This window comes from Dunckerocampus dactyliophorus, chromosome 13 (assembly GCF_027744805.1).
Source record: "Dunckerocampus dactyliophorus isolate RoL2022-P2 chromosome 13, RoL_Ddac_1.1, whole genome shotgun sequence".
Classification (NCBI taxonomy): domain Eukaryota; kingdom Metazoa; phylum Chordata; class Actinopteri; order Syngnathiformes; family Syngnathidae; genus Dunckerocampus; species Dunckerocampus dactyliophorus.
In genome coordinates, this window is record NC_072831.1 from 17,183,915 (window position 1) to 17,211,302 (window position 27,388).

The following is a 27,388-nucleotide window of genomic DNA, read 5'->3' on the forward strand; positions in this document are numbered from 1 at the left end:
CAGTGTGTTTATACTCCCATATGCCTGTACATGACCTTATCTGCTGACTGCCTGAAAGGTTGTGGGACAAGTCAGGACAAACGCGCGCGCACACACACACACACACACACACACACACACACACACACACACACACACACACACACACACACATACACCAAATAAAAAAACTCAGGGAAGTTTGCACATATCCATTTCCGTTGATTTTCTTTACAGGATACAACCTTACCATACCCCCCTTTTGTTATCCGGATTTGACTCAGCATTCTGAATTTCCCATGTCAGCCTCTTTCAGAATCACCTGTCTAGTTGTGACATGGCTAACCGCTGGTGAGGCTCAATGAAATCCGACTTAGCGGTGATGCACTCAGCGGTGTGCTCCATGAGACTGATGTTGTTTATGTAAAGAAATGGGAAAATGAATTACAGTGTAACCTTTGTTAGCATTATCAATATGTTCCAGAAGGTCTGACTCTAACCGCAATAGACACTAACTGAATCCATTTTTCCCATAAGAAATAGTGTAAATCCAATTAATTTTTTCCAGAAAGCCAAAAATGTTAACGTAAAACACATAATTATATTTTTACAATTATAGCTTGACATGCAGAAACAATTAAAACAAAGTGCATGTAAATACATATCAAAGAAAGGGATAAATGAGCATTTAAGGTTACTTATACCTTCATTGAAGACGTGATTCTTGGTATGACTGTCCCCAAAGACACGATGTGGCAGCGAAATCAACCACCACCACCTTCCTGTTTTGACGTGATTAGTTTATTGAATTCAGTAGTGTCTCTCACCTCAGTAGTGTAACCCAAAATGGAGCCAAAGAAAGTTGCAAGTGCCATCATTTTGATAAAGAAGGTGAGAAACACTATTGAATTTGAGAAATAACTCATAATACGGGAAGGTGGTGTGCCTGTGGTGGTCTCACTGCCACGTGTCTTTGGGAACAGTAGTCTTCAATGAAGGTAAAAGTAAACTTACATGTTCATTTAGCCCTCTCATATGTAATTTATATGCATTTAGAATTGTTTTATACATGTAAAAGTCTTATTATAAACTTTAAAAACATGTTTTGTTTTAACATTTTTGATAGTCAACTGCTGATGACAGATGTACGACGTAATGTAGCTGACGTCCAGTTGCCATTTTGTAAGCTAGCTAATAGGATGAACATAAACATTTTCTGATTTAAAAGAAATATATTAAGAATACAGATGGACCCACGTAGTCTATTAATAACACAATAAGATGCACACCATATTGTACGCTAACTGGAGAATGCTGAGGCAAAATTGTGGCCTAAATTTTCGACGTTAACCAAAAACCACGGATGTGACCTGAAGTTCCACTGCATATAAGTTCTGAACAGTATCCAGTCAATGTTTTTTTTTTTTTTTTTTTCCCCCAATCTCCCCACAGATGAATGCATACACTACCGGCCAAATGTTGTAGAACATTCCATTTTCTCTGGAGGAAAAACCTACATTTTTATGTTAAGATGGTCTGTTAATTTCCTTTTTTCTTTCCATTTTTGTAGCAACAAATGACCTTCTCCAGTACAATGCAGTTCAACTGATGTTCATGAGGGTATAGTACCACAGTGTTTTCCGAACACTGTTTTTATGCAGACAAAAGAGGTAGTAAGTACTCCAGAACTTGGAACACCCGTAGGAATTAGTTGCACCAACTGCCAAGGCTTGATCAACCTCCATTTCTGCAGAACAGCTTTCAACTGTTGACCCATTTTGTGTTCCCTGAAACAGGCTTTTTTGTATAACTCTGACATACACATTATTTTTCATTACCTTTTTTTTTTTTTTACCCTCTGGCACTTCACTTACCTTTGTACCATTTCAAGCTATTTAGTGGACTTGAATGACTTAAATTTCAATAAATAACTGAAAAAATTGGGGTGTTATAAAACCTTTGACTGATAGTGTATATTGGACTTATTTTTAAAATGTTTGTTTGGTTAATTTAAATAATGCTATACACTGCACAATATTTTTTGGCCCCATTGACGTTTAATAGTAAATAATGTAATAATAGATAATGATCACTGGGATAGCAGCCTATTTTTGTCTGTCTCCGCAGCACATGGATTGAATTGACTCGTAGTGATTAAATTGATTTGACTGCCACACACAATACAGTACATCATTTAACACATTATATTTCATTTATTATCTACTACACTTTAAGTTTGACATCTTTCATTGGCACTTCATTCCTTTTCATGCTATCTGTTGCAAGTGTTTTCAATATTTCATTAGCTGATGATGCAAATACAGTATTGTGATGGTGTGATCTGCTACCCAAATGAGAACCTGATGATAAGTCAACACAGGGAGCATGTGCATGAGTAGCAGTTTGATTGTGCTCTGCTGCTGCCATCTATTGGCGAGAAATGAGAATACATGCATGACTCACTATTATTTTCTAGATTATTCAGTAGTGCACTAGCAATGCGGTCAGATGCCAGATGCTTTGCACAATTTCCAAGCACATTAGTTAATATCAGCCCATGAAGCCAAGATGAGAGACTACGGTAAAATTCAACATGTCTAGCCTGTGCATACTTTCTATGGGAAAGATGTACACTCTTCTATGGGAAGGTTGTACACTATTCTATTTGACAGTCTATGTCCTGCTTTTTAATAAGTTTGTGGTTTTGGTTTCATTATCATTGTTGGGTTTTGATGATTTATTCATTTAAAAGTCAGACAAGTGTTAACGAGGAAACTGTTCTGAGAGTCCTTCTTGTTTGTCATAAAGCCCTTGTGGACCACCTCTGGGAGAAGTGTATTCTGCGCCATGTTCAGACCCTGCAGCTAGAAACCTAAGTGCGGATCATGTTAATGTGCTAAGGCTGTGGTGGCAGCACAGTAATGCTCCCATCTTTATGCTGGCGTATAGCTGCAGATTAGAGTATAACTCCACCAACCTTCAGCGCGGCAGAATCTGCTTTTGCCTTATATCAGCCAGTAAATTCCTCATTGTTGCGACGACCATTCCGGCTCCACGGGGAGTCTTTCTCAGTGAGCTTCTCCATCTCATGCCCCCTCTCCTTACCGGGTGTTCTGTAAGCGAGAGAGAGAAGGTGTTATTGTGTCTGCAAGCACATGCCCACACGTCCACACTGGGGAAGGCTTAAACAGGCTACCCTGCTGTGTTATGGCCTAGGATAATATGCCCGCCACGCCAAGGAGACTGACTGAGTGAGGCTAACACTGAGCCTGTACGGAGTTGCTATAATCTCATGCAGGATCAATAGTGAGGTGCAGCCACACACACACACACGTCTTTCAGCATCTCTGCTGCGGCTGAGAATTAAAGGGATTTAGCCCATACAGTAGGACAAAAAGGGGACGTTAAAGATGTTGGATGAGAAGAGAAGGAAGTTGAAACACATTCACTAACCGATTGACTACTGCAAAGCAAGCTGTAGTTCATAATATTATAACAATAATATCATAGCACACGGCTGCCAGTCACCCTCCATTGATGACATTTGCTACAAAAGCTGTTTGGGCAAAGTAATCATGGACTTTCCACTCTCCTCCCATCTGGCAGGTTCACGGAAGCTTATGCTTCTGCACTAGCAGGCTCCCAAAGAGCTTCCATCCTGAGGCTACTTAATCTGCTGAATCTGGCACCCGTATTTTGGAGTTCATTATCCACATTTTGCACTTTAAACTGTATATTCATACTTTGTATCTACAAAATGCACTGCATATCCTTTTTCACTGCCTCATATTGCACTCATAAGTGTTGTATGCAAGTTGTACACCTTGCTACCCAATTAACTGTAAAGATGCTGATATATTCTACAGTTTGTACAAAACACTTTTGTGTGTGTCTTTTGGCTTTTCCCGTCCAGGGTCACCACAGCGAGTCTATGGCATGTTTTGATTTGAGTTACTTTTTACGTTGTATGTCCGTCCTTATGCAACCCTCCCATTTATCCAGGCTTGGGACTGGGACTGGACATCTCCAATGGCCAGTGTTGGGGCGCTGGCCGGTAATCAAATCATGGGCATGAAAGGCAGTAGAGTGTACCATTACACCACTAGGGCAGTCACGTACATACCCCTGGAATTGTACCTGTAAATATTCCTATGTTTGGTACCTGTATCTTGCACAATGAGAGTCAAGTTGACCCTACCTATCTAATCTAATCTAATCTAATATAACCTCAAAGCATATTGTAATTGACAGAGCTGCTGTCTCGTGTTATTTAACAATATCAACCTTGTATTGTGCAAATATAAATGTAATTTTTGTTTTCTCACCAAGATACACAATTTGAAGGTCTATTGATGGGTAGGCTTCTTTTTCTTGCTGATGGTGTCTGACAAGTTTTTCATGCCTGACTTGACCTCTGTATTAGAATCATGAAGTCTTCCTGGTTCACTGATTTGGATTTGATGAGTAGTGAGCCGCTGCCACATCAGTTGCTCACATAGCAATGACTATTACCGAACTGTGTGCGTAAGCACGGTCACCTCCTCCATCACCCAGCCATTTTTTCCCTTCTCTCAAGAGAGGCCAGTTAACCTGCTGCTGCATTCAAGAATAATGATAAGCTGCTGAAAGGTTAGGACACTAATTGAGTTGTAAAGCGCTTGGAGGTGAGGTGATGACATTTCTCAGTCGTCTTCTGTGTCATGTGGATGACATTGTGGGGAATGGAGGCAAACTGCCCAGGCACTGTGGTTCATGTACTGTATGTGTGCCACATTGGCTAAATAGTCATACACAATGCTGCTCATTGGTCTTTAAATAAAGTAGACAATTACTTGATTGATGATAACTGGAGGCAATCTGTGTCTGATATGGAGCAAAGACAATGTTTGTTGTTGCAGCTCATATATTTTTTTGTGTTTTCCTCAGAAAATTCTACAACTTCTACCGGAGAAAATCTACAACCGGTGGCAGTTTCACAGTATCGGTATGTATTGTAAACTAAAATGTCACAAATTTTCTTTCTTTCTTTCTTTCTTTCTTTCTTTCTTTCTTTCTTTCTTTCTTTCCCCTGTTCTTCCATGACATTTAGAGATGTCTTCGTTTTCCACAACAAAGAGAAAATAATTAGTCTTAGAATGGAATATAAATGAGAAATGCTACTTAGGGATTCATTTGAAATGCAAATAAGTAATTGAGTTGTGATGGCATGATTTCACTCCCGCACAGAATGGAAAGTCATTGCAAGATGTGCTAACCCCAATTAGAACGGTTGTTTGTCAGCCATCAGCGGCTTAACAGTGATGGTTCATGATCACTGTTGCAGATTGGCCCTTCAAACTCCCTTCTGTCTTTAGTTTTGAAAGACAAAATTTGATGCACCTGTAACATTTTCTGAAACATCACAGCTGAGATTTTTCTTGTTGTAAAGTCAAATAAAAGTCACTTGTCTTTGTGTCATACTGCATATGTATGCATGTAGAGTCGTCTCTCGTTTATCGCGGTTAATTGGTTCCAGACCCGACCGCGAGAAGGGAATTTCCACAAAGTAGGATTCAACATTAATAAATGGAATATTGTTGTAGTGAAAGCATAGAAAACCTGTTTAAATACACTTTTCGCTATTATTTGAGCCCTGTGGACATGAAATAACACACCTATAGTCACTTTTACAATCTTAGTATTCTTTGTTTACACTACATTGTGCAACTAATATGCGCAGGCTACAGGTTCACTGCAGGGAAAGGAGAGACAAACGCTGCTTTAAGATTCATTCACGGACACTGCGAACATCACAACAGTGTCTTTATTATGCGTGTATGTGTGGTGTAAATAAACAGAAAGACCAAGATAAACAATAAGTGGATATTCTTATGACTCACTTTGTAACCCTTAATGCAAAGTACAATTTGCTGCATTTAAGTCTGCTTGGAAATCCCACAAAATACACTCAAAACATGTGAATTCAACTTAAATGACGTGGTGCCTTTGAACGCAACTCCACATTGCTCATAATAACACAGTTAAAGTGTGATTCACATGTTCCGCTACTATTAAAGAAACTAGTGTTAGGTAAGTAGCTCTTCAGACGTGTGCTATTTTTTGGAGGGGAGGGATAAAACACGAATCCTACTTTGCAGACATTCAGTTATCACAGTCGGGTCTGGAACCAATAACCTGTGATAAACGAGGGATTACTGTACATGTAAATTGCATATGTGTCAAGTTGGTCCGGACTGCGAGCCGTGTGTGTTTAAAAAAAAAAAAAAAAAAAAAAAAAAAAAAAAACGAAAAAATTATACGTGTCTTTAAAGACAAACCCTTGTGTTTTTATTAGTTATCAGTATCAACATCTTAGATTTTTCCAGTTACATTATTCATTTTTGCTCTATGTATCTGCGTTTGCTGGGTTTTTTGTTTATTTTATTTCTGCAATGAACCATGTTCCACAGCTGGCCCCTAGGCCGCACTTTGAACATCCATGCTTGTTTCACCAGGAAGTCCAGGTTTTGCCAGGTGACAGAGGAGTGTGTCCAAGCTCTGCCTCCTTGGTTCTCTCGCTGGTCAGGGGTTGGGGTGCGTTTTAGAGGGGTTTATGCAGCTTCCAGACTGGCATTACGCAGTGATACTTTTGCACAGTCAGAGGTGGAGCTCTGCTCCAGCTCGCCTCTAGGGTGGATACTTTGCAAAATGCATGACGCAAGAGACACTTCCTGAGTTTCACTTTCACTTTTCTGCACCCCTACTTGCTAAATATAGTGACCATGTCGCTAAATTGTCAACACGGATCTCTTCTACACATGAGGTGTGTTATGAAGCGCAGCTGGTCACCACAGTACCATTATTAATGAAGCAAGACACCCACTTAACTTTTTATCTTCCAATACATCGTCACAGATACGCCTGACTTTCATTTCTGCTACTAAGAGATGCCATGCTTTTAAAGTCAGAGCTCATTCAAATGTAATGATCATAAATAGAACGGCTCAGTGATTAAGGGTCCAGACAAGTCAAGAGAAGAGCTACACTACAACATCATCCGGAGCAGTTCAGAAACAGTATTTATGTAATTACATGACAAAACCATAAAACGTTTAAATAAAATACATCCACTCACCAGAGATGTCAATTTCCTCCTCAGTCAGCTCAGTTGTTGAACAATTTTGCTCTGACCAACCATTGAGAGGACAGAGAAGTTCTGATGCCACAGTGGGCTGGCTAGCTGGCCATGAGAGGCAAATCCAGAAGTCTGATTGGCTGCTAACACTCCTTATTCTGAAGGCTTTGGGCAGATTATATTAATATGGCAACACATAGAAGCTGAAATGTGATTGGACAAACATATGTTAAGTACACATTTACTACTAGAAGCAATGCAGCCAAGAAACGCGCTACTAAATAAAGATAATAGACTATTGGGATTAAGTGAGTATAATTTCATGGAGCAAATACTATAATTGAAGTTGTAGCGGTCAATGCTTCTGGTAGTGGTTAGGCCAGCAGAGAAGACTTTGCTGGCCCGGGCTGCACACCACTGATACATATAATTGCCTGTCTTTTTATCTGCGCTGTGATGGCCTGGCAACTAGCCTAAGTTGTAGTCCTCCTTTCGACTGAAGTTAGTTAGCTGCGGTGATTCAATGAAGCTTTATTCAAATAAATCTTGATAATAACCTGAAAAAAAGTTTTCCTGAACCTGAATCTCATTTCATAGTCAGAATTTCTTGACAGTCTGTCGTTCCTCCTTAGACATACCAGTATGTATGCAAGCGTGTCCGTACTCCTACACACACACACACACACACACACACACACACACACACACACACACACACACACACACACACACACCCCACCCAAGACATTTAGCAGACATCTAGCTCATTTGATTAGAGCAGATTGCTTCTATGAATGCATGTCCTACCATTTTATCAAGACCACCTATTAAGGTCAATTTGCCTCTGTGAGGATGACACCCCTCCCTGCCCTTGTTGTAATGTGTTTTGTGGTTGTGTCTGTGAGCATCAGCTTTGTATGGCGGTTTGTTGAATATCAAGACTGCAAACATGTTAACAATAACCATTTGTTTTGTTCAGGTTCTATTCTGAAAAAGCTTCTACACACTGGAAATTCCTTCAAGGTAACTGCTGTTTTCATTAAAATAAAATGATTTCATTAATACATTACTCTGTTACTTGCAAAATCATTGCATTTGAGACCAGATTCCACAGCTTTCTGATCTGTCTGGCCTCTTTTAGTATATAAAACACATCTCCTTGGTGTGGTTCCTCTTTTGCATAAAATTTTGCCTACCCACACTAATCGCCCTATCCCTTTCCCAATTTAGATCCGATGTGAGGGGATCCGTCTCTTCCTGCTATGGCTGCAGGCCCTGAGAGACAACTGTGCTGAGGAGCAGTTTCTTATCTTTGCCTGTCTGGTGCCAGGTTTCCCGGCAGTGCCCTCATCCAGAGGGCCTTGCACCCTTGACACCATCATATACAACCCCTTCTCTAACCCCCCTGATGGTGAGCTGAGAAAATACATAGGGGCTTGCATAAAGCTTCATGCACGGTTATTGCAGTAAACTGTACCACTCACTGGTGATGATGTGACTCTTAACACTTGCAATCTGAGCAGCCAAGGTGGTGCCTGAAGAGATCACCCCCCTTGTTCCTGCTGTGGTCGGCGAAAAGGTAGCAGATGACCAGACTTGTTACATCCTTGAAACCCTGCTCAAGTTCATGGTTGTCCAGGTAATTGTTAAAGGAAAGCTGCACTTTTTCTGGAATTCTGCCCATTATCCACAATCCTTAGGTGACACATAAACACATGTCTTTCTCTTTTCTTTGCGTTCTGAATATATAAAAACAGCTAAACTGCTAAAATAATGCATAAAGTTAATAATAATTTCTTACCCAAAAACGCCAAAGCATTTCATTATGTGGAATTAAATTATGGAACGGATTAAGCAAGGAACTCAAACAATGTACGGAGATGAGTAAATTAAAAAAACAAACAATACAAACAGTTGATGTTTACTAAATACAAGGCAGAAGAGTCTTGATCATTACACCGATTGTTCTGTCATGCTTGTTTTTTATTTTTATTATTTATTATGACACTATTATATAAAATATGATATGGAATGTGGGAAGTGAACAATATGTACTGTACTAAATGTGGAATGGATGGGGGGTAGGATTAAATAAGCTTTGCTTCTTCCTACTTCTTTTGGACATATGGAACTGTGAAAGGATGATTCATGAGATGTATTCCATTGGAACCTTCATGTTCAAATAAACTAAACTAAACCAAACCAAACCAAACCAGATCAAACTACACTACTGGCATACTGACACCTTGCCACACCACACCAACTAGCTACTAGCCGGCTAGCGACTAGCTTCACCTCACACTTGCCATAACGCGTTGCGATCTCAGTGCCTCAGGCCACTACCAAAAGGTAACGCTACATATTGGAGCTGCCGCTACTGCTGCTGCTGTTTTTGTCTTTGAGTTTGGAAAAGTTAATGTGTAGGCGTTCATTTCTATGTTGCTATGTGAAATCAATGCGCCCAAGAAGGAAGTTCCCATAATGCTTAAAACAACCAAATTACTGCAAAATACTGTAAGTATTACATGTTTTCATGAATGTACCTGTTACTACATGGCTACAGCATGTATACGAAACCATAAAACCTTGTTGGAGGTTTTTGGAGGTGGTCATAGTAGCCGGCATAGGTGTGTCCCATTACGTACAGTAATGACCAGTCTCTTTTTATCCGTTTTTATATCTTTAGAACGCACAGAAAAGAGAAAGGCTTGTGTTCATGTCTCTCATAAGGATTGCGGATGATTGGCAAAATTCCAAAAAGAGTTCAGTTTTCCTTTAAGTGTGTACAGTTGGAGTCTGTTGATATCATTTGCACAAGGCACACACCATGTTCCCTCAGTAGGCTTTTTTACTACCTTCAATCGGTCGACAATGAACTGTCAAGACAGTGACTAAGGAGTAATCTCTACTGGCTGTAGCCTGACCTTGTCAGTCTTTGTTTCTGTCTACCTGTCAGGCATCCAGTTTAGAGTGGAAGAACAAAGAGAACCAGGAGACGGGCTTCAGGTTTCTCTTCAGCCTGTTCAAGAAGTACTACCTTCCACATCTATTCCCCTCATTCACTAAGCTCACAAATCTCTACAAGCCGTTATTAGGTAAGGTGGTGTGCAGTTACATACATAAAATATTTCCTTGTTTTCTCTAACTATGCTTGATAAATGTTCTTTATCAGGTGGTTTGGTGTTCTCATTTTCTGTGGTTACTCCAGTTTTCCCACATTCCAAAAACATGCACTCTTAATTGCCCATAGGTGTGAATGTGATCGTGATTGCACAATTCTTTTTGCACATTGCTACAAACCTCCAGGGGTTGGTCTCATACATTTTAGTGATCTAATTTATCTTATTTGTTATTGGGGACACCCCAATCCACCCAAAAAAATCGGTCTGCAACTCCACCCCAGCACTTCTATCCAGCAGCGGCCTTAGATAGTGCACATGATCACAACAGCGTATGCTAACGTGTTAAGCATGGAGTGGGGTTGATGTCGGCCATGTGTATTTTTTGTTAAAGTGCGACAAAGACATTGCACCTGAGTGCAACACTTGTCATGCACAAGTTTCCCGGGGTGGCACAGAACCGGGAAATTTTAACACGAACCAAACATATTGTGGATTCGATGCAGCGTTACACAGGAAACTCCCACGGGATGACAAGAAGTCATTTGCCATAACTGAAAAGGTGACGTCAAACCCAAATGTTTTCAGTCTACAGCAAAAATAAAGAAATTTACCTCACCGTTGCAATACTTCTGCAGGGCACCACAGCCTATTCACTGAAGGTAGTGGTACTGAAAAGATCTGCTGTATGTATCCCAAGGGATACAATCAGAGCTAAAGGCCCTGTTGGCCTTAAAACTCTGTTGACATTGCCCAAGATTGCATAAGTGTTAAAGTGTTTAAGCACAGCTGCGATTGGCTGGCGACCAGTCCAGGGTGTACCCCGCCTCTTGCCCGAAGTCAGCTGGGATAGGCTCCAGCATACCCCCGCGATCCTAATGAAGAAAAGCGGTATAGAAAATGGATGGATGGATAGTAAGCACAGTAATGGTCTTTTGTCAAACCTTCACAGTTACATGTTCCCTGTTTTTTTTCCCAACTATTTTCCACTTTTGTTTTCCCAATCAGACCTCCCACACCATAGACCAAAACCTTTGTATGTACCAGTGACAAGGAACAATGAGAGCACCTTCTGCACCAGGGACCAGTACCTGGCACCCCGTGTGGCCTTCATCACTTGGCTAGTCACCTTCTTCCTGAAGAAGAAGTATGTCAGCAGTGCTGTGGCAGCTCAAAGCACCAAGAATGGCACTGAAGTCCTTCCCAAACTCATCCAGGTGGGCACGATGAAACGGAATGATGTGGACTGTTCTATAATAATGATGAGAATGAATGAATGTAGGGGTGGCTTATAAGGATGAGCGTGATTCAATAGGTGTATTATATGGTGTATCTTAATATGTTTGGTGTGTCCAGACTGTAACTGCAGGCAGTAGCAGCCAGGAGAAGGAAAAGGAGAAGATTTTAGACAGTGATACAAATGGACCTGCCGGGGAGCCGGAGAAGAGCCACTCCAACAGCAGCACGCTGTCAGACCGACGGGCCAGTGATTCAAGTTTATGTAGCATCGAGGAGGAGCACCGCTACGTCTATGACATGGTGCATGCCATCCTACTATCTACCAGGGACAATGTGAATTTTGTAAACGAGGTCTTCCACCAGGTAGGTTGATGGGATTTTTAATGGGATTCTTATTTAACACAATTACTTAATCATTTACTTAAATATTAGCTGTATCATTTCATTGGCTCTCAATTGTTTCATGGTGGCTATCATGATTGCACGGATTGTATTGCCCTCTGCTGGCCGTTTGTTGCAAGGGTCCCACATTGTCTGAGCACATGTAACAATTGTGTTGTTCCCTCCCAAGGCTTTTTTGTTACCGTCCTGTGAGGCATCAGCAACCAGGAAGGTGATCAAAGTGTACCGAACATGGATACTACAGGAGAAGCCCAGCTTTATGACAGAACCTGACAAAATTATACAGGAGGATGAAGTGGATGACGGCACTGAGCAGATTATTAGCGCAGAGAATAACAACATGCAAGCACAGGTACTGATGAACATAGATTCCTTATTTTGACAATCAAACACAATATCCTATTGATCAAATGTAATTTTTATAGAATTAATTTAATATAATTCAGCATTATACATGCATACCTGTCTTGTAATTTTCCAATGAGTTACATTTTTGGGGGGTCTGTATTTCCTTTTTTTAAAATAATGAACTGCTAAATTGTGTGGCTATTGTTTTTGGTATAATGCCATCACTTGCTGATAATAACCACGTTCTATTATGCATTTAATGTCTCTTTATTATATGAACGTGACTCTAACTTAAGTTTAAGTAAGGGATTTGTTTACTTAAAAGGACCAATGGATACTCGATGAACATCAGTATGCATTCAAAATAGAATATGACATGCAGATGTACTGCATCATTACGTGGCGAGATCTTGCGAGATTAAAACGTGACGAGATTTCTCATTTGGAGAAAATCTGTGTCGTGAGAACAGGGCAGCCAGAGGTCAAATCAGACTGTGAACTATGGCATCCCTACTGTGAATGATCATACAGTAATGTGGAAGTAGCAGGGTGCAAGGCATTATTGGAAGCGCACATGAAGTCCTTTCGGCACACCTGGCAATCCAACCTACCTTGGTGTTCACAGCATTAGCATCAGCGAGTGACGTGTGGCTGTTATTTCCATCGGAATTAAACAACTACTTGCTACTTGTTGATGTCCAAACAGAAGCTGGAGTAATTTTGTATTTGGTCAATTTTACTTAAAGATTTGTCAGATCAACCCAGGTAGATGTTTGGACTTGTCCGTTCCTTTAATCACCGAGCAATTCTATTGATGCTCATTGCATTTGGCTAAGCGCCAGCTTTCAAGCACCAACTCCGTTTCATAACGCGCCTTATACTGGACATAGAAGAGATCCGTGTTGACAATTTAGAGACATGGTTGCCATATTTAGCAAGTAAGGGTGCCCATTTAAGTGTTTCTTTCATCATGCATTTATTCGTTAAATACAAGTCATCAACAAAGGTGAAGCATTCACCGAGCAGACGCGCGGGAGTGAGCCCCACCTCCATAACGCCGTGCAATGCACGTCTGAAAGCTGTAAAGCGGTAAGCTGACCAACATTGCCAAGAAGGCAGAGCTTGGACACACTCGCCTTCCTGGCACACACATTGGTGTCCAAAATGTGGCGCAGGGCCCAAAAAATCAGACCTCACAATCGCTCGGTGTTATCACTATGCGTCTATTTTTGTGTATGTGTATGCAAGCCTCTCTCGTTGCATCCGTGCACGTAAACACATACACAACAATGGACGCGCAGTGATACGACGGGAGAGAAAGTAACGTCGAGCGATTGTGAGGTCTGATTTTTTTTCAAGGAGGCATTTTTTGTGATTCAAATGTATTACTCTTTTGAACACATTGTTTTGAGAAGCCAAATTCTTTACTTAAGTGGCCCCACCAACTAACCGGAGCTACGTTCCTCATCACCGAAATCCGACCAGAACTCTGCTCACGGGACGACGTGAGGGGAAAGTCACTGTTGATGCACTACACTGCTGATGGGGATGTCATACAACTTCATGTCAAAAATCTGAACTATCCCTTTAAGTCTCATACTTAATCTTGTCTGAGAGGTTGAGTGGCCTTTTTTTCATTTAACAGATATTGGAGAGTCATGGCCACAAGCGGTCATCAAGCTGGGGGAGGACTTACTCTTTCAGCAGTGCCATCAGTCGAGGCTTCCTCACTGAGGAGCAAAACAGGGACATCAAAGCAGGCATACAGCCCACACTACAGGTGTGTCTCGTATACTCCGAGGCATGTTTTACATTAGCAGCAATAATCATATTAGTTATGACTGTACTCATGCTTCCACGTCCCCTGTCTACACATGTAGGTGTTCCTGACCAACTCTTCAAATGTGTTCCTCCTGGAGCCATGCCAGGATGTACCCAAGCTTCTGGAAAATCAAGTCGAGGTCTGCAAGTGTGTGCTCAGCATCTACCGGCACATGATCATGGAGCACACAATGAACTCACAGACATGGTCAGTGGCATTTTTTCCCCTTCCTGGCTCTCCAGTGTGTATTTTCTCTCTCACTTCAATCTTTGTTCTTTTTCATTGTCTGCAGGGAGCAGATGTTGCAGGTGCTACTGAGAATCACTGAAGCTGTGATGAAGAGGCCTTCAGAAAACCAAAGAAAAGACAGCTTTGCTGAAAGTTTGGCGTCTATACTTTTTCGGGTATGTACTTGGGGAGTATAACAATAGAACATTTATTGCACCACAAGATGTTTTATAAGTACAGTCGTCCCTCACAATATCGCAGTTCGGTTATCGCTCCCTCGCTGTACCGTGGTTTTTCAGAAGTTAATTAATTAATGATTGCTGTTTCGTGGTAGACTATGGACTATTATTAGTCAAAACATATTGAAATACAAGTGATATGTAGTGGGCCACACGGTGGTCTGGTGGTTAGCATGTTGGCCACACATTCAGGGGGTCAGTCGGGAATACTTGTATCTGGGTTCAAATCTCAATTGGGCATCTCTGTGTGGAGTTTGCATGTTAAATGGTTGTTTGCTGTCTATATGTGCCATGCGATCGGCTGGCGACCAGTCCAGGGTGTACCCTTGACTGGCCTCTCGCACGAAGTCAGCTGGGAAAGGCTCCAGCATGCACGTGACACTAGTTAGGATAAGCGGCATAGAAGATGGATGGATATGTAGTATTCTGGTCACTAGGCGGCAATAATGACACAAAACATTGATGAAACTTGACCTTACAGTGCATTACTTTAAAAATGCATAAGTGTCAGCCAAGGCATGTCTGACTTGATGGACAATTCCGTGTGGAAGTGGAAAATTTTTGGCTTTTCAAGTTTACAAGAAATAAATTTGAGGTCAACTGATTTGCTTGCCAGCTTGCTAGCTTGTCAGCTCTCTAGCTTGCTAGCTAGTGGCGGTCTCGAGTCGCTTCAGGATATGAGTTGCACAGTGTGATGTAAACAATGAATAACTGCAGTGTAAAAGTGGCTATAGGTGTGTTATTTCATGTTTACAGGGCTCTAATAATGTTAAAAAACGTATTTAGAAAGTCATAAACAGGTTTTCTATGCTTTAACTATTTATAAATTTCCATTTGTTAGCTTTGAATGCTGTATCGCGAAAATGCATTTAGTGCTGTCGGGTCTGGAACTAATTTAACTGCTATAAACGAGGGACGACGGTAACTAAAAGGAGGAGTAAGTGGGTTTAAAATTATAGGGCAGCAGACGCTCGCTCTCTAAGAACTTGATATGGGGCCGTAGGGTCATGGTTGAAATGTCACTGCAAATGAAAAAAGACCTGTTGGAGAGATGCTAGTACTGACGACTGTCATAAACACCAATGTAAAAAATGTACCCATTCATCTTTGTCCTTGTTTTTCATTCAGACCATCATTGTAGCGTGGGTGCGAGCCAACCTCTGCGTATACATCTCACGGGAGCTGTGGGATGAGCTGCTAACAGTGTTGTCATCCTTGACGTACTGGGAAGAGCTGGTGACAGAGTGGGCCAGCATCATGGACTCCCTGACAGCTGTGCTGGCCCGCTCTGTTTATGGCCTGGACATGGCCAATTTGCCACTGGACAAACTCAGTGAACAGAAGGAGAAGAAGCAGCGAGCACGTGGTGAGGAGGCCATTTGATACAAAAAAAAAAAAGAACATATTTTGTGCCCATACTTCCCTGTCATCTGTCATCCTTTTACCCTCTCTAAGCTGTATGATTGTTTCTTCTTGCAACTGAACTGAAATTGAAGTTCATAGACTTTACAATGAATTTAGCTGAATGCAAGCCTTTTCTGTTAGGAGAGGTTTTATCCAAAACGTTTTCTTATTTTCTCACATTTGTTTGTACGAAACAATAGCATTTAATATCACAGTTTCCCCCAGTCTGATAAAATTAAGCTTGGTTGGGCAAATATTTGGCTTTTGGCTTTTAATGCCCAAGCCGTGGAATAATTATTATTAGCATGAAATGTAACATTTACATAATGTTTGTTTCACTATCCATCCATTTTCTATGCCGCTTATCCTCATTAAGGTCGCGAGAGCCTATCCCAGCTGACTTTGGGCGAGAGGCAGTGTACACCCTGGACTGGTCGCCAGCCAATCACAGGCACACACACCTATGGACAGTTTAGAGTCGCCAATTAACCTAACATGCATGTTACCCGGAGAAAACCCATGCACGCACAGGGAGAACAGGGCAGACACCAAACAGATGTCCCGATGTCCTGCTGATGGCCAACATGCTAATCACTCGACCACCGTGCAGCCGTTCTTTTTGCTAATCATTTAAAAATCATATACTTATAGGTGTGTCACGAGAGCAGACCAAAGCAGTTGTTTCCACATTTTTCACTTTTTAAACCATAATTGCATCTTTTAGGTTTAAAAATAACCTTGCCCTTAGTGGACTTCATGCAAACAGTGTTGCTGGTCACCCTTTTTTGCCACCAGCAATGTTTTTTCTGATAGATAAGACACTCATCAGACGTCTGTTATACTTTTGCTGTCCAAAACAAGATACAAAATAATTTAACTCGTTGATTAGAAAAGTCTGTCTGTATTAGCAGTATGCCAAGTGGAATTTGAATAAAATTGCTGGTAATGAATAAATCCAGGGATGCTAAGATTTCTGTGAAAAAGCATGTGATCGAGCTAATGCCGATAAATACCTTTTAAACGCTGATCACAAAAGCCGATCACCTGTGGCTTGCACTATTGCCTCCTGTAGATGCGAGCCCTGCGGGCAGTGTAGTGTCTTGGGTGGCGTCCTCCTCCCACTTTCCTTGTGGGAGGAAAGCAACCACATGGGGGTGCTAAAGTTACATCTTTATCACAGGTTTATACAAGCTGCTGTGCTTGTATCCTCCTGAGACCCAGCGATGCGTTTGTGTTCTTTGTAAGGGACGAGCATTTCACAGCTTTACGTCAAGTGACAAACACTCCACAATAATAAGAACACCAACACCGGTCACCACTGCGATGCGGGTCTTTCAGTTGTATGATTTGTTGTAGTTTGTTCAGTTCAATTGAAGATCTGTTTCATTAAAATGGTTGCAACGTTAGCCAGTAGATTTGTGGGCACAAGAGAAGTATGTTATCAAATTGGTCCAGTTATGGTGTTTTTGAGGGTAGAAATCGGGTGGATGTTTTTAAGAACAAATCTGCAGTCAATAGTTGGAGGTGCTTTTGGTTACTTTACAAAATAAGATATTATTACATAAGATAATAACATAAGATACTGACAAAAAAAACTCCCACACACTATCCAATGTCCTCTGTGGTTGACACGGGGACTCACCACTACTACTTTTTCATATAAAGTGATGGAAATGATTGTTGCTACAAATGCAGCATGATGCAGAGATGCATGTTTCTAACGTGAAGAACTAATAGTAGGAAAAACTGCTTCTTGCAGTAACATCCATAATATGACTGAAAAGGTGTGCTATGAAATTGCATAATGTCAAAACCATGAAAGTTTAAGTTCAAGCAATGGTTTTCAATATGTTTTTCATCCCCAGTGGTAATATAACTGTAAAAATGGAATATAGACAATATAGGCAAGTAGCCCTACAGACTGCTTTCTCTTGTAAATAATGTGTTCTTTTGTTTGTTTTATTGAAAGAAGTTCTTGTTTCTTTCATCAAAAACGTAGAGAATATGATGAATGAAAGAATTATTCATTTGGCAATAAATACGGTTGTCCACTGTGAAGGATATTGCATTAAAATAAAAAAAATAAACATTTCTCACCAAAATGTATCGTTTTCACCAAAGACAAAAAAAAAAAAATGCAGCTTTATTTTTTGGGGTCTCAGGAGGATACAAGAACACAAACTGCCGCACCCAGATAGGATCACCCTCCACATTTTGTCAAACAAACACATGCTGTGCTGTCCATGGCAGGAGTGATACCGGACTCCCAGAAGGCAGCAGCAGTGGCACGTTCCTTCTCACTAAGTTGGAGAAACCAAGGGGACGTGAGCGGGCCAGGAGTTCAGGAACCAATGAGAATTCGCTCTGCCACCACATCTGGTGCTCCGGGTGTGGAGAAGGCCCGCAACATTGTCCGACAGAAGGCTTCTGGTAAGGATACGCGCTATGACAAGCTGCTGCTATTGCTGCTGGAGGTATATGTATTCTCCACTTTAATCAAAGTAGGGTGTTAAAATGAATAGCTAATTAAAATGAAGGTGCATTTTATTCCCCCATTCACAGCGATATTAATTAAGCTAGGCCCAAGTATGACTAAACAGTGGGGGAAGTAATTATACTTGTATGATCCTCTGCTGATTTTGATGTTTACTCCTACAAACGGTCTAATTTGTTGTTTCTCCACCAAGTAGGGCTGAGTGGTTTATTTTTACGATGTGACAATATATTTGTTGCGGGGATATTGGATGAGACAACAATAGGGCAGTATATGTAATCATCACCATCACAACAACATTACGGAAGACATCCAGTCAAGCAGGGAACATGCCTGCTCTAACTTCACAAATGAAAGTATAATTAATAGCAATTATGTTAATCTATCATGTTTGACATTCCTTAGATAAATAAATATAGTCATTTATTTTTTTAGGGCCAAATGTTGAATGGAAAGGATGCCTCTTATATTTTCTTTTGACTTAAATTTGAACACTTTCCAACTTCTGTAGATACTATACCAGGATATACATACGGTGTATCATATTTGACCATTTAGCCATAAAGTACCAGGATATGACTTTTAGACAATATCACCCAGCCTGACCACACAAGTACGCTTTTGCTTGAAGATCAAATACTTAAAGGTGGTCCTCATGTTACGTATGAGTGCCATTTCTGCACTGTGATGTCAGTCGAGTTTTTGTGTAAGTCGGATCTCTTCCTCATTGTGACTAGACAACAGCGAGGGGCATTCACGGACACTCCGAACATCATGACAATGACTTTATTATGCATGCATGTGTGGTCTAAGTAAACAAAACGACAAAGAAAAATATTCTTCTCACCCACTAAAGTAACTTTTGGTGTTTAAGTACTACAATTTGCTGCATTTAAGTATGCTCGGAGATCCCAGAAAATATATCTACACTCAAAATATGTGAATTCAACTTAAATTACGTGTTGTCTTTGAACGCAACCCATCATGGCTCATAACACGGTTAAAGTGTGATTCAAATGTTCTGATACTATTAAGGAGACTAGTGCTAGGCAAATACATTTTCAGACATGTGCACTATCTTTTGCTAGCTTGATTTAAATTTTCAGTTCATTTTGAGCTGCTAATGCATATAAATATGTATAATCCTGTCCTGTCATTTCTTTCTGTTCATAAAATAGAGTCAAATGGGCACATTTCACACATAATTGCAAATGGTGATTAATCATGATCAATTAATTTCAAAACTGATTAATTTACATGTTTTAATCATTTGACAGCCCTAAGAAAAAGATTTAATAAAATAATTCATTGAAAAACCATGTAATTTAACAACTCCTTCCCTTTACTCTGTGGCTTTTTGGGAGGAGGAAGTAGACGAGGCAGGAGAACTAATAAAGTCCACTACGCTGCTTATTACTGTCGCTTTCATAGGAGTAGACGCTTTAACATGCTGAAGGCTACGATCTTTATCCTTCATGATGGTCATGATAATCCAACGTTTAGTACTTGTACCTAATGTGCTGTCAGAGGTATGATGTTAATTTTCACTTCTACGGTGATGGCTTTTGTCTTCCATGGCGTATTTCCACCAGAAGAGTCTGCCTTACACTTGGAAGACATTAATGAAATGCAAAAAGTTAATTAATAAGCAGCATTATTCACCCTGTGTATAGCTTCAAATGAGGCACACACTATATTCATCCGCTGTACTCAAGACGAGTGCAAAGTACATCCTTGCAGCGTGCATAGCATATTCATTTGCTTCGCATGCTGAAACTTGTTCTTGAGTGAGTGCAGTGTTTATGGACCAAAATTAAGTCTATGCAACTACAAAACGGAAACTCAGAACACCGTAACCCCGGGGACCACATGTATTTCACTCAATCAAATGTAAATTACTATAGTTTATAGTCTCTATCTGTTAAAATGAATCTACTAGAGAAATTAATGGGTAAACCTACAAAATCAGAACGGGATCAAATAATACAGATAATTCCCCCACTGTATAATTGCAAAAAGATCACAGGAGTCCTTATAATAGATCTTTTATGTGTATTTTTTTTTCTTTCTGCCTTCATGTAATAAGCTGATGGCACTAAGCTTCTGGGGCTCTCCATTGCATTGACTGCATTGAGATCCATGTGACAGGTCCATGTATACACCAGCCCAGGTGCCACTGAAAGGTCAAACACCACTGACAGAGAGCTCCAGCAGATGGCCCCCATTGTCCTCTTGACTCTATTTCCACGTCTTGACAGTGGCTTAAAACTCCCATTGTCACTAGCTCAGTCCAGACACAGCAAACGACTCTTATCTGATGGAGATGTGGCAGGCTAATTATAAGTTGAGGCCGTGGTAGAAGAGTAACTGGCTAAAATGCCTGTCACGCTTGTATGAATTCTTGGTCTAGACCGAATCTCATTGTGGAAGATAAAAGACAGACAATCCTTTTTTCCTTTCCACAATTACACCTAATGCTCTGAAATGACAAGCTTGTTCAACAAGGAACAGCATTTGAACCTGAAGATGGAAGACCGAAATAGGTGTGTGTGTGGGTGTGTGTGTGTGTGTGTGTGTGTGTGTGTGTACGTGCTGACACATCTGTGTATCCTAATGGGCAGTGTTCCTCGCTCAGTTAGTCTGCTTCTGTGCACACGCACTGCTAGACATTAAACACAACCGCTTCAAATTCTCTTCCCTTTCTTTGGGCCTAATTGGATTTCTCTCCCATTGATCTTCAAAGGACCAACAGCTCTTCTCTCTACTGCTCCAAAGAAGGTCCGCACATTAATTGCACCATACTTTTTGATAGTTTCATTAAGAGTGTAATTAATGCTCATTAACATGCATGAATTGGAAACAGTTGCACGCCGTAGCAGACGCAATGTATCTCCCACTGAAAGGCATAATTAAAGGGCACTGAAAGCATACAATAGAAGACTCCCCTTTCATCGCTCACTTTGACATTAAGCCTGAAGTACCATCCACATCCAAGGGCAATGCCTCATCATTGACATCTGTCAAAACTTGCCTGCACTCGCTCATGCAAATACAAATGCTTAATGTTTGGTGCTGGTCTTCATAATGAGAGGATATTTCATCAAGGTGATCTTTCAGTTAACTGGAGCCAACTCAGTTTGGACTTTAGCAAATTTGTAATCTCTCAAGGCAGCAGCACGGTGGGAATCTGTTAGCAGTTTAAAAAAAAACATATTCACGAGAAATATGTGCCCTTTTCATTGTTTTTATTTTTTATATATTTTTATTATTAGTTATAAAATTCTAAAGGAGAAACATTGTAATCAGCTGTAAATTGAGGACATAGGATATGCTTATATTGACAAAGATATGTTCAAATTTACTGTCAAAATGAAAATTGCAATTCATATTTTATCTTGTTGCGCTGTGATGATTGGTGACCAGTCCAAGGTTTAGTCCACCTTTCGCCCGAAGTCAAATGGGATAGGCTCCAGCTTCACGCAACCCTAAACAGTATAAGTGGGAGAAAATGGATGGAAGTTAATATTGGAATTAGTATCTCTTAAAGGTGCTGTCTGCCTTGGGGAGGTACTGCATGGGAGGCGCTAATTTTCAAATGTGCTACGAGCATTATAAACCAACCCTCTTCCTGCTCCAACATTGCAAGCCACGGCCTATGTAACACACACGCACATTATGTTTGTTGTTTGTTGTATCATAACCACACAATGACCCAAAATTGTTAATCACTTCTCTGAGACTGCTTTTGTGTACGTGTACATGTGACAGACATGTGCATGCAGTGGTGTGAAAAAGTGTTTGTCCTCTTCCTGTTTTGTTGTTTTGGGTTTTTTTTAACACTTAAATGTTTCAACAAATGCAGGAGGGGATGTGGTGGGTTGTCAAAACACCGCTAATTGTGAGGGGGTAGCGGGAATGTAAAAACAACAACAACCTGGGAGTAGCGGCATACCTGGTAGTGTCCGCAGGAGAGTCCTCGGCAAAAAATAGATAAGACCTGAGAATACAATGACCTGGATGAATGGTAATATTCACAGGCATAATAGATAGATAATTTATATCTATCTATGTAATAATAGTATATAATCGCGGTTGAGGCAGCAGTGGTGTTGAAGATCCCGCTGTAAGTGATGATGATGATGATGGCTGGGTTTGTTCGACAAGTGGATCAGACATTTTGTTGAGCTGGTATCGTGGAGACAGGGATCTGACAAATTCTGAGCCTGGTGATGTCATAATATGCAAATTAGATATATCAAACATTGGGTGATACAGTATGCCTTTAACTCTAACCATTTTCAAGCTACAACCTTTTCAAATAGTAACATCAAAACTGAAAAAAACTAAAGGGTTAAATCACCATTGCTTTAAATATGCTAACCGGTGGTGGTGTTATATTTTTTTTGGTTGGAAAGAAATTGTAGTTTGAAGTCGAAGAGGGACAGCACCTTTTTAACAAAACATCTTATAGTTGCCACTTCTATGTGTCATTTCTAGCAATAAGATGCACATTCAACAAATCAAAAATCACTTTAAATAAAAATGCCTTAACTGTATACATACAATTCAGACAAGTGCGCATATTTTACTTTTTCCCCCATCATGGTTTACATTTGGTTGTGACATGTTTGCATTTAGAAGTACAGTATATTTCCCATTCCTCTCGAGGAATTCATTCATGATGTCAGTTAAACCTTTTTCTGTATATTGTACTCCGTTATTATTGGATGCTATCTTTATTCTCTTTTATTCTTTTCTTTTCCACCCTCTTTCTCTGATGGAAGCTAAGCGAAGCCAGTCCATCAGCAACTGTGTTCACCTATGCGAGGCTATGCCCACTACTAAAAGCGTTCCTATGCTGCTCCACACTGTGAGCTCTTTCTTGCCTGGTGTCTCTTCTGGTAACTCTGCTTGCTCTCACAGACTCTCAGGTAAAGTGTATTCTGAGAGCTGAGTGTGTTGGTGTGTTTGTGACATCCACCCTTACTTTTTTCATCCACCTGTTGCTGTCCCATCATAAGCCATCTTTTTTCTGCTATGCCACTACTTGGTGCAGGGAGCATTGAGCTTTTCCACAGACTTTCCTGGAATGAATAACTTGGAATGAGATGTCTACATTCCCACTGCATGTGTGCATGCTCTAATTTTGCTAACTGCATTTCCAAGTAATGATTTTTATACATTTTGTTTCATCATGTTGCATTTGCCTCATTTACATGCTTTCTTATGCTCTGTTCACCAGATGTAGAGGAGTGTCAGCTTTCAGAATGTGGGGAGGAGCTAGGAGGAGGAGATGGACCACTCCCACGGAGCAGCAGCACCTCAGACATAACCCAGCAACTCTCTGACACCTTACAAGGTACAAAATACATATGATGTGAATGTATTTTCCAATAATGACCACGCTTGTCTAGGTACACTATTATTGTTTTACATTACATCTATGAACCTGTGAAGATATTTACAAGGATTTTCTATTCTATGTATGTTTTGAAATTGTAGGAAATGAAAATTCCTTAAGACTGTTACATTATTGAGGTATAGTGATGATAACCTTTATTTTTTTCTTGAATGATGATTTAATCCTGGCTATTGCAGAGAAAAAAGGACACAAAACTTGACACAAATATCAGTTTTATTGAGTGGCTCTGATATTAACTGCAATTGCATTCTTTGTAATGATTTGCAGTGGATGTCATTATTGATCTGCTGTTTGCAAAATATGCACACAATTTCCGCTATACAGATAATGTTGACAAAGTGCAGGAACTATCAAAATCCAATAACAATGGTACCTTTTGTGTCTACCAGCATCACGTGCGTTAATTAGCGTTGGAAGCGCTTTGAACGCCTTATGTTATGGAGCCAAATTACTCCATGTGAATAAAATGCTTTTAAGTTAATTATGTATTGAAATCTAAATATTTGGTGTAGAATCATCACGACTGCAAGGTGCAAGGTTTTATTTGCCACCTTTAACATTGTACAGTTAACTTTTTACATGTTTTTATAATGTAGTGATGATTGAACACAGCAAAAAGTTTTAACTGCACCTTAACTTTAAATTAAAGGTTCAGAGAACGTGTCGTATTTGTCTGTATGTACAGTGATGTGAAAAAATGTTTGCCCCTCCTCCTGATTTCATATTTTTTGCATGTTTGTCACCCTTAAATGTTTCAAATCATCAAACAAATGTAAATATTAGTCAATGACAAAGCAACTGAACACAAAGTGCAGTTTTTAAATGAAAGTTATTATTAAGGGCGAAAAATCAAAACCTACATGGTCGTGTGTGAAAAAAGTGATTGCTCCCTAAACTTAATACCTGGTTGTGCCCACTTTAGTAGCAACAACTGAAATCAAGCATTTCTGATAACTTTGGCGACAGAGTATATACAGTGGTGTGAAAAATTGTTTGCCCTGTTCCTGATTTCTTTTTTTTTTTTTGCGTGTTTGTCACACTTAAATGTTTCAGATCATCAAACAGATTTAAATATTACTGTAGTCAATGACAACACCACTGAACACAAAATACAGTTTTTCAATGAAACTTTTTATTATTAAGGGAGAAAAAAAATCCAAACATACATGGTCCTGTAGGGAAAAGGTGATTGCCCCCAATAACTGGTTAGACCACCCTTAGCAGCAACGACTGCAATCAAGCATTTGCTTTAACTTGCAATGAGGCTCTTACAGCGCTGTGGAGGAATTTTGAAAAATGTAAGTGTGACAAACGTGCAAAAAAAATAAGGAATCGGGAACGGGGCAAGCACTTTTTCACCAATGTATATATTGTGGTTCTCGTTTTCAAATGTGTAGAATCGCATTATAATGAGAAGTGTGATGTGTGATTTACATACATTGCTCTATGAAAGAAAAAAAAAACACACAAATCACTGATCAGTTCTGATGCACTGCATCGACAAATAATATAATAATGTAAATAGGTTGATTGAAGCATGGAAGACAAAATCATACAGTTTTAAATGCATCGTATTACTGTTATATTATAGCATGCAGTATATTATGATATTTATTTGAATCTTTTTACACTTTTCAGCCCAAAAGAGAGAGAACTCGCCTACTTCCTGTGGTTCTGACAGCAGAACCTCTGAGGACAGAAGAGAGAACAGTGAACCCCCAATGGTGAGTGGCTTGTCCTCTCTTTTAGTGTTACAAAATGCCATCCATCCATCCATTTTCTATACTCTTCTTACTCGAGAGTCGCGGGTCTTAAATAATGGTCAACAAAAAATAATTTATAAACATAAATGTTTATTTATCTTCTTCTGCTCATAGATCCTGATCCGGCGAAGCAGCAGTCCCCCTGATACAGAAGATAATTCTTATGGTTACCAGCAGTACACAAGAGCAAAGCTCAGAGAGAAAAGTCAGAATGAAGTCTTTAGTAATGTGTTTTACATCTGATACATTATACAGACAAAAGTATTTGGCCACCACCGCTACAGGACGTAAAAATATACTGTAGTTGATCCCCTTTTTGCAACTGTAACCACTCTTCTGGTAAGATTTGCCACAAGATGTTGGGAGTGTTTCTCTGGCTATTTTTGTCCATTCATCCACAAAGATGTGTGAGGTCAGATGTCATTGATGTTGGCAGAGAGAGAGGGGGCTTTGGGACACAAGTTTTTTGATGGGGTTGAGGTCAGGGTTCTGTGCAAGTTTTTCCACTACAAATTCATGTCTTTATGGACCTTACTTTGTGGACTAGTGCACAATCATGTACGTAGGAATGGAAAACAGAGGTCAAGAGCTCTTGACAAGATGAAAAATTAACAATCAGGAGGTCTAGTGCAACTCTCAATTGATTTATTACTTGATTGTGTGTCTGGATGCTTTTGTCTATATACTGTATATCTATAAGTTAACTCTTAACTGAAGTACTCAATTTCAAGCACAACTCATGCTGACTATCCTTCTCAGGCGAGAGTATAAGTAGCGAGACATCCAACGGCTACCTCAACGAAGCAGAGGTTACCTGGCAGGCCTTTGAGGAGGAGGCTGATAGTCAGTCCACGCAGTCAACCCATATGGATGTGATTGCTGACCCACAGAGCCAGGGGAGTCTGCTGCTTAGTCACCATGAAGCTCTAGCAGGTGAGGAATAAAAAAAAAAGGGTTCACACAGACACAACTTCACTTTTTTTATTTTTTATTTTTTTTGGTTACCATAGATGATTTTCTGGGGCCGCACGGTGGCCGAGTGGTTAGCATGGTGGCCACACAGTCAGGAGATCGGGAAGATCTGGGTTCAAATCTCCACTTGGGAATCAGTTTGCATGTTCTCCCCGTGCGTGTGTGGGTTTTCTCCGGGTACTTCGGTTTCCTCCCACATTCCAAAACCACGTTAGGTTAATAGGCGACTCAAAATTATCAATAGATATGAATGTGAGTGTGAATGGTGTGTGTGTGTGTGTGTGTGTGTATACATATATATACATATATATGTGTGTATATATATATATATATGTGTGTATATATATATATATGTGTGTGTGTGTATATATATATATATATATATATATATATATATATATATATATGTATATATATGTGTATATGTATATATATCTATATGTATATATATATATATATATATGTATATATGTATATATGTATGTATATGTATATATATATATATATATATATATATGTATATATATATATATATATATATATATATGTATATATATATATATGTATATATATATATATATATGTATATGTGTATATATATATATATATATATGTATATATATATGTATATGTGTATATATATATATATATATATGTATATGTATGTGTGTGTGCCCTGCAATTGGCTGGCGCCCATAAGTCAGCTGGGATAGGCTCTAGCATACCCCCGTGACCCTAATGAGGATAAAAGGCATAGAAAATGGATGATTTTCTGAGGGTGGATGCTGTACAGTTGCTACGTAACAACTGGGTTTTGCGAGCAAAGTAGTATTTTGCTCAGTG

The 27,388-nt window shown here is 39.9% G+C and overlaps 1 protein-coding gene across 9 annotated transcripts in view; it reads left to right on the top strand.

The window, feature by feature from the left end:
* The window catches only part of ralgapa2 (Ral GTPase activating protein catalytic subunit alpha 2), a 122,197-nt gene that overhangs the window by 21,897 nt on the left and 72,912 nt on the right, over window positions 1-27,388 (top strand). For 8 of the 9 annotated variants that reach the window (XM_054796881.1, XM_054796883.1, XM_054796882.1 and 5 more), the window contains exons 4-21: window positions 4,906-4,963; window positions 8,073-8,116; window positions 8,324-8,504; window positions 8,617-8,732; window positions 10,050-10,188; window positions 11,221-11,429; window positions 11,569-11,814; window positions 12,023-12,205; window positions 13,847-13,981; window positions 14,082-14,230; window positions 14,316-14,427; window positions 15,619-15,856; window positions 18,145-18,324; window positions 23,173-23,319; window positions 23,631-23,747; window positions 25,449-25,534; window positions 25,688-25,778; window positions 26,333-26,506. In XM_054796881.1, coding sequence (XP_054652856.1) covers window positions 4,906-4,963; window positions 8,073-8,116; window positions 8,324-8,504; window positions 8,617-8,732; window positions 10,050-10,188; window positions 11,221-11,429; window positions 11,569-11,814; window positions 12,023-12,205; window positions 13,847-13,981; window positions 14,082-14,230; window positions 14,316-14,427; window positions 15,619-15,856; window positions 18,145-18,324; window positions 23,173-23,319; window positions 23,631-23,747; window positions 25,449-25,534; window positions 25,688-25,778; window positions 26,333-26,506 — 2,605 coding nt within the window. The remainder of the gene's footprint in view (window positions 1-4,905; window positions 4,964-8,072; window positions 8,117-8,323; window positions 8,505-8,616; window positions 8,733-10,049; window positions 10,189-11,220; window positions 11,430-11,568; window positions 11,815-12,022; window positions 12,206-13,846; window positions 13,982-14,081; window positions 14,231-14,315; window positions 14,428-15,618; window positions 15,857-18,144; window positions 18,325-23,172; window positions 23,320-23,630; window positions 23,748-25,448; window positions 25,535-25,687; window positions 25,779-26,332; window positions 26,507-27,388) is intronic. The other variant, XM_054796884.1, reaches the window with a different exon arrangement.